Source organism: Monopterus albus, unplaced genomic scaffold (assembly GCF_001952655.1).
Source record: "Monopterus albus unplaced genomic scaffold, M_albus_1.0 scaffold54.1, whole genome shotgun sequence".
Taxonomy (NCBI): domain Eukaryota; kingdom Metazoa; phylum Chordata; class Actinopteri; order Synbranchiformes; family Synbranchidae; genus Monopterus; species Monopterus albus.
The window spans coordinates 702,054-710,470 of NW_018127934.1; the positions used below are offsets into that span (position 1 = coordinate 702,054).

General features: G+C 39.5%; 1 protein-coding gene across 3 annotated transcripts in view; it reads right to left on the minus strand.

Moving 5' to 3' along the window:
* Positions 1 to 1,332: 1,332 nt before the first annotated feature.
* The window catches only part of synpo2b (synaptopodin 2b), a 7,721-nt gene continuing 636 nt past the window's right edge, over positions 1,333 to 8,417 (minus strand). Inside the window, exons 2-3 of one of the 3 annotated variants that reach the window (XM_020602004.1) lie at positions 6,970 to 8,277; positions 1,333 to 2,836 (exon numbers count right to left, since the gene is read on the minus strand). In XM_020602004.1, the coding sequence (XP_020457660.1) occupies positions 2,318 to 2,836; positions 6,970 to 7,956 (1,506 nt within the window). In that variant the 5' untranslated portion in view covers positions 7,957 to 8,277 and the 3' untranslated portion in view covers positions 1,333 to 2,317. Of the gene's footprint in view, positions 2,837 to 6,249; positions 8,278 to 8,417 lie in introns of all 3 variants that reach the window. The other 2 variants (XM_020602003.1, XM_020602002.1) reach the window with 2 other exon arrangements.

Sequence of the window (8,417 nt, forward strand, 5' to 3'; positions counted from 1 at the left end):
AATCAGAAACCTTGCATATATCATTAATGTATAATATGAATAATTTAGGTCCCAAAACAGAACCCTGAGGCACTCCACATACAATGTCCAGCTCACTCGACTGGTATTCACCCAACTTCACAAATTGACGCCTCTGTGTCAAGTAACTTCTAATCCAGTTCAAAACCAATCCCCTGATCCCATATTTTTCTAACTTATCCATTAATAACTCATGATTGATTGTGTCAAATGCTTTTTATAGGTCAATAAATATTCCCATCGTGTATTTCCTCTCATCCATAGCACTTGTTATGCCCTCCATTAGGTTGGTAATGGCCAGAGATGTCGATCGGTTCGACCTAAAACCATATTGGCAATCAGAGAGGATTTTATGTCTATCAATAAATGTGTCTAATCTGTTATTGAATAGTTTTTCCAAGATCTTTGAAAACTGTGACAACAGAGAAACCGGTCTATAATTTGTGAAGTTGTGCTTATCTCCCGATTTATACAGTGGAATAATCTTTGCTATTTTCATATTATTGGGGAACTGACCAAGTCGAAACGACATGTTAAAAACATGAGATAATGGTTTGCATAACCCCTCAATTGTCCCTTTAACCATTGTCATACTGATACCATCACTATCACTGGATGATTTATTAACACATTTGTTCACTATATCTATAATTTCCTTTTCAACAATTGGCTTTAGAAACATAGAACACATGTTTCTTTCAACTGTATTGTCATTTATATTAACGTCTGTATGAATGGTACTGACTCTTTGAATTACAGCAGAGAAAAAATTCAACAAAGCCTTTTTGTGTCATTTAATGCTTCAGTTTGTGTTTTAAAGGTGCAAAAAATAACATTTATGAAAGTCATCAAATGCAGGCAAAAAGTGCAATCTTAAATTTCTAGAAAACATTAAAATAGAAAATTCTACAATTCAAAAACCCTGACACATAAAAGCAGAATCTGTGGTTCTGTTTACAATTTAACACAACACAGTGTATGATGCAAGGTGCAACAAGTCATGAATGTATGTATGCAACATATATTCATCCTAACTTATAAACACAGACAGGTGACAAATTAAAGAAACACCTGAACTGATGAGTGGTTTCTTCAGGTGAATCTTATGCAGTGGCCATCACAGCCACCAGATCTCAACCCAGTTGACCACCTATGGTGCCAATGTGTCAGACAGCGTCTCCACCACCATCATCAAAACACCAAATGAGGGAATATTTTTTTAGAAGAACGGCGTTCATCTGTCCGGTGGAGTTCAGAGACTTGTAGAGTCAATGCCAAGGCACATTGGAGCTGTTCTGGTGGCACATGGTGGCCCAGCACCTTACTAAGACACTTTATGTTGGTTTTCTCTTTCATTTGTCTCCCATCTTTTTATATATATTATATGATAGTAGCAAACAGGTTTTTATCTCACAAGTAGTAATAAGGTCAATATTGGTGTGAAACACATAATGCAAGTTTGCTACTTCCCTAAAATTGCACTGCAGCTTCGGAAAAGCCTATAAAATATTTGTAAATGGTGCTAGACAGTGCTACGGATACTTTATATGTTCACTCCATTAATATACTTGGCATTGCCACAACAATAGAATTGAAACAAAAGAGATTAAAACAAGATAAGTAACATAATTATTAGTCTACAGTAAGAAATATTCTAATAATTTGGATAGCATGAACCTGACAAGTAATCACAAAGTCACACAGTTTTAGAGCTGATCACCACACACGTATTACTGCTTACAGTATTTCTCACCAAATACAGCAATGTCAAAATAACAGTATCCTCAGTGAGCACACACCACTCAACATTTCTGAAAAAAGAAATTTACCAAATTCCTTTCAACTACTACACCTTCACTTTAACTCACATAACATGCTTAATCATATCTGAACACAGTTTGTCTTAAATCAAGACTGTAGCTGTCCGCTTCCATTCTAAATTAGTCTGAATGATCATTTAGACAGAACTGCAAAATAAGTATTTAGTGAAATAAAGCTCCTCAGCAACACAACCCAGTCATGTGACCACTCAAACCATTAAGACAGCGATGTTCTTTGTGCCAATCAAACAGATATTTAAAACAATAATATGTCTGAAAATAATCCCAAGAGTCATTTTTAGACACCTTTTTAATCAAGGGATTCAATCACTCTTGGCCACATTACCTTTTTCTATCTTTTGTGATCAGTATATTTTCCATGATCTTCTCTATCATGCATCATTTATAGTAATATGTTATTTACGCTATATGTATATTCTTTTTTTATCTGATGTATGTCTGACTTCATTTTTGCAGTATTAACTTCTCTGGACTGTGCTGCAGAGGGGAGAGTACACTGTTGGACAGGAGCCTTGTCCCATGTATCCAATAGTGGCCCTAGCCGCAGGCCACAGAGGCTGGGCAGGTTTGAAGGGAGGCCCATAGAAGGCTGGCTTCTCAGGGGAAAAAGTCCTGCTTGTGGATGGTGCCTCATAATGACCCTTACTGACAGCTGCAGGATCAAGAGACACCCTACACTTCAATTCATCTGGAGGCTCTGGCAAAGATTTGAGGAGCCCCGCAGCTTTGATATTAGAGGCAACAGATGATGGGAGGCTCTGAGACACAAAGGCCTCATCCACTGAACCAATAGGGCTTCTGGATGCTGCCTCCCATGGTGTTGGTGGCTTGTAGACCTTTTCTTGAAAGGATGTTTGCCTCTGCATAGGTAAAAATAATGACTGAGTTCCTGGTGTGCTTACAGGTGACAGAAGTCTGGGTGAAGGCATCGAATTCAGTCGCCTGGGCAGGCTCAGGGAACGGCTTCTGCCAAATCCCTGAAGCAAAAAAAAAAAAAAAAAAAAAATTAGCTGTGTGGTGTCACAGCAGTTTTGCAATCTTTGCTGCCACCCTCTGGTTTCATGGAAACCTGGCTATCTAATGGCTTTATGGTTACCTCCGCCAAGGAGGTTATGTTTTGGTTCCCTGTGTGTGTGTCTGTATGTTAGCAGGATTACAGACAAACAGCTGGATGGATCATCAGCATACGTGGTACAGACACTGGTCGGGACCAACCCAGAAGTGATTAGATTTTTGGCTGAAAAAGGTTCAAAGACAAAGTCACCATAAAAAAAGAATCATAAAAATCCCAATTTGTTCTAAAATAACTGGAATCATTTGAAATTTGACACATATGTAGGGCAGCAATGTCTCATCCTGATCTGATGGCCATTTAAAATTAACATTGCAAACCCCATTTAATCCATATTTTCTGCTGTAACTTGGCCTATAATAAGAATTGAACCCCAAAAAAATTCAGGTAGGATGCACGGTATATCTGTCTATTATAGCCTAAAAGACTATCTGAAGCCAATCCGGATCAAGGATTTTAAGACACATTTTGTGTTGTTCTGGATCTGGATTTTTCACAAGGGACCCATTTGTGTGAGCGAATGTTGTGCCTTGGCGGAGGTACATGCGCTCTCTGAGTGCCTTTGTTTTTTGAAGCAGAATTTGTGAAATATTAATCATTGATTAAAAACTTGCCCTTAGTTTGTTCAAGAAACTTAAAAAACAATGTAATCATGTCAATGACTTTGAAAAGAGGTTGAAATTTTTCTTAAAATATTTCTCTTTTCATTCTTCAAAGGGAAATTCACTCTAAAATAATATTCACATTAGTTTCAATTAAGCAAGTATTTCACACCGTTAAAAATCCTATTTTTCTCATGCTGGTAGGTAGGATGCTATGTTAATTGAACACAGTCCTGACACACGAAGACCTCTAATATGCTCCAAAGAAGTGACATTACCTGTGCATGTACACAGCCTGTAATACTGGAATGACATATAAAAATATGGCCAATAAAAACATCTCTCTATCTGGTGTCTGTACTGTTGCCCTTTAAGTCATATCTATCCAGAAATGGACGCTCATGTCAACGTCTTTCTCGTTAGCAGCTATACCTGTTAATTGAAACAATGGTCACCTCATTACTTTGTAGCATGTATAATCTTGCATGTATCAGCAATATCACTACAGGAAATTGCTGCAGGGAATTGTTCAGTTGGTGTCGGCATTTGGTTCAAACCAGCTAAAGAAATAATGCCAACAAAATGCTACTGTGTTATAACAGAAGCTAAAACAGAAACTAACCTACCTACAAGTGCTTATGATTTGACTGATCCTTCTCAACTAAGACACCATTTTGTGTTATGTTCAATGCTGTGTTGTGACACCAACACAAATCTTACCATACTAAAGCGTTTGTCACTCAGTTGTGCTAGCTGTAGGTGTACTGACATCTTGGGGTGTAGTGTTCACAGTGTGTCAGTGTTAGGAGCTGAATATGCTGTAAACTTAAGCTGAATCCAGCCTATCTTTATGTGTAATAAAAAAAATATATAGACAACATACTGTTTGCTGTGACAGTAGATAGTGACCTGTTGTCAACAAATCACTGTGATAACAAATATATCTCTTACTTTAGGGTGGATTTCTCTTCAATAGAACTGGCAACATTCTATTTAAGTTTGCAGAGAATCTTTTTGAGGGCCATGATCATAGTTCCAGACTTTTCACATTCAGAGCTACGGGGACTGAAATATTGTAAAACTAATACACATATCTAGTACAATTAAAAACAAATTCATACAGGTCAATGACAGTGCTAAATATTAGTTTAAACAGTGATTTAAGGAAAATAACCAAAACTACAGTGGATCTTAGACTGTGAATATTGCTGAAGGTGCTGTGAGCATGATTAGATACTGCATGAACGTGTGAGGCAGTGAGCAATACGAAGGAGGAAAGGCGTGGCTCAGAAAAAGTAGTGATGCAACTAACGCTGCGTGAACGTGTGAGGCAGTGAGCAAGACAAAGGAGGAAAGATGTGGCTCAGAAAAAGTAGTGATGCAACTATTCAGGAAAAGAGACATGACCCAGGAAGTAGACAAGTAGGAGGAAAGAAACATTTAATAGCAGGATTATGCTGAGTTCACGAAGTGCAATAAACAGTGATATGTCAGTGTCAAAAAGATTAGAGACAAACAAAACAGTTGTTTCCTGTTTTCATTTTGAGTTGCTATTAATAATGTGAAACAAAATATAACTGTCAAACCTCTGTGATATTTTGCTTTTGTTTTACACACTGTAGTTAAACAACTGGCCATAACTGACAAATGCAGAAAATGAATCCACATAGAAATGAATCTACATACCATTTAACGTTATCAGGGTTAATAATCACAGCTGTTAACATTTTTAGCTGTTGTAATACCATCAGAGTTCGGAATGAGACTGAAGGAAACAGAAATCCAAAATAAGTGCATAGGCGGGTTCTCCTCAAACACAGCGTGTGACTCAAAATGTAAACATGAGTTACTGTTATCTCAGATGACAGAATCATACAAAGTGGGTTTAAATTTGAAATAAATAAATGTGTGCGGTCAGGGGGTCAGTGGTGACTACTACACAAGAATGCATGCAATCTCTTACAAAAGAAAAACAAACAACTCAAACTAGAAACCTTACTGGAACAGTACTCGCTATATACATTGTTACACATGTAATAGCACTTCCTGAGAATCACTCAACATGATTTAGTCTCACATTTCCTTTTTTTAAATGTACATGCACCTTCCCAGGCTTCCCAGGAAGCTGATGTAATGTACTGAGTTATTATAGCTCATGTTCCTTTATCATATCATAAACCAGTTTTGCTGTATATTCACTGCCATTTCATGTTTTCAGTACATTGCCAGCAAAATAAATTCTTACAGCTGCATATTGTAAATGATTTTAGAAGTTGCCTACATTAAAAAGTGCAAAGGTTTATGCATTTCCACCTGTTAAATGTGATATTTTACATGCTGTGAAACTGCAGGTGTAACTGTGTTCTGTTTGTGCTGAGCACACTAAAGCTTGACCATACAAGTACTGCATTAGGAACTAATGACGCATAGTAACAGGCCTCCACTGTCGGACTGTCACCACTGGGTTCTTAGCAGAAAACTTTGGCCAAGGAGCCAGTTGATGTGTGCCTCTAGCAATAAGAGCTGCAGGAGAAAAAGCTAAAGCTATGCTGTCACCAACAGATGACATGCTTGCAGCTCGGATGCTTGGTGCTTGCTTGTAGATTTTGTGATAGGTTCCACGTGTGATAGCGTGCTTTTCATCCAAGTGCTTGTCAGCTGCAAGAGGCTCAGCTGATGTAATGCTTTGGCAGGTGGAAGAACTCTGGGAACTTACCAGTCCAGGAGACTTAGCAGGGGCTTCAGCCTTGCCTTGAACAGTGGGCTCAGAGGTATTATAAGGAGAATGAGAAGAGGCTAATCTATGTTTAAGGCTTTTCGGAGTCTCAACCTTTGATACAGGAGTTGGTTTGGGGCTAGGACTTTTGGTCTCAGGGACTGCATCATACTTGAACAATGAAGATTCCAACTGATACGGCTGGTGTTTCATTACCTCTAAGGTGCTGAGGTGCTTTGGGGCTGCTGTAGGTTTCTGATTGGTCTTAGGCTTGATTTTGGGGCTTGACAAAGGGGCTTGCTTTGCTGCTGATGAAGAAGAGAATGGAGCAAGAAGGGGTTTGTATGAGACAGGAGGTGCATGAACATTTGAAGAGCACCTCCAGGAGTTGGGCAGCGATGTGGTAGGGGATAGGGATCTTGTTTTGTTAGCTTGCACAGTTTCAGAATCAACAACAAACTTCTCCATTCGGGACTGTCTTTTGGCAAACAACTCTGCACCTTTTCCTGCCATAGTGGGACCATCACCAGTACAACTAATACCTCTGCCTGAGACTTGACCCTTTGGAGGAGCAGGTGACACTTTTGATGTAAGAATGTATGACTTCCTTGCTTGTGGCGGACAAGAGGCAACTGAGTTTGGAGCACTGCCTAACTTACTCCTTAATGGTGAAGGTTGGTGATGTGGGCTGTAAGTAAGACTATGGGCCTGCATACTCACAGGGGATTGTAATGGCTGCTGACTCCAGCTGTTTGTGGCTGGCTGAAGATGAAGCCGAGAGGAGGATTTGACTGGAGCCCAGGCATTTGTAGGCGGTTGAAATTTTGCCTGAGTTTGATCTGATGCCGAGCACCTGGGCATATGTTGAGACTGAGCCCTGTCTTGCTTCTGTAAGTAATGCTGACTATGAGGCCCCACAGAACTGTAAGAAGGTTGTGATATTGGGGATCTCACTGGAATATATGGCTCACTAGAGAGACTCCTCCAAGGTGGGCAGTTTGGGTTGATGGTAGGTTTTGGGGGAACTGGAGGGGGATTCTTGAGTTTTATTGTTCTGGGTTGCATAAAGTTACTAGCTTCAGCCCCAAGACTAAAACAGTCTTCCTCTGACTCGATATAAGACTTCTGTTCCCCTTTGCTTTGAAGGTGTGGATCTGATTCTCGCACCAGCATTGATTGCTTTTTACTAATGAATTTCCGTTTTGGTTCTGGTAGGATGCCAGCCTTGATCGCTGGCACACATATTCTCTCATCTCTTGAGGCTATGATGTCTCCAGTTGGGGACCAAACTTGACGGCTAGTGTTAATAGGCGCAGGTACTTTGAATCTCGGCTCATTCTTCTTTGTCACCGGAGAAACAGCACTAGGTGTGACAGGAGCAGTTGTGCCATTTTGAAATCTGAGGAAGGGCTTTGCAGTTCTATTTGGCACCAGTGGTCTTGGCACATTGGATAGGTGGTTCATCTTATTTTTTTGATATTCTATAGGTTGCTTGAGACTTGCAGCTGCATAGCTGGCCTCATTACACACACACTTTTCTTTATCATAAGTAGTGTGTGCTTCTCTACATTCAGCTTCTGTTAATTCCTCCACAGGTAATCCTTTACTCCTCAGTTCTTCGTGCTCTGATGCAATTTCATCTATTCGTTTGCGACGCTGGGCAAACATCAGAACTCCTTTTCCTTTCGACTCTGATAATGCCTCCATTTCTCAAGCACGTCCCCAGTTCAGTGTCAAATGATGCTGCTGATGATAAACAGAATACTCCTCCTCCAAGTCAGAATCACTTGTTTCTGCAAAGGTATAACCAGCTGATTTTACTTATTCAGTTTCCTCTTCTATTTGGTCTTCACTGTCTAACTTGTTATCACCGGTCCTGTAACTCACAAGTGTATACTTCTTGACCCTCTGGAGATGTTTTTTAAAGAGCAAGGCTCCCTTATTTTGAGGATTGGGTGCATGGAGCAATTTGCTTACAATTAGATTTGGTCTCTTTGATGTGTCTTTCTGATTTGTTGTGACTAAGGCCTGAAACAAAGGGGGAAAAAAGAGAAAGATGGGGAAGGGTTTAAGAAAATGAAAACATGCAAATAACAGTAAGAAAACTTTTTTGTTTTGTCAGTCAGTGGAAGTTTATTATTTGATTTCAATTTGCAAATTAAACTGTC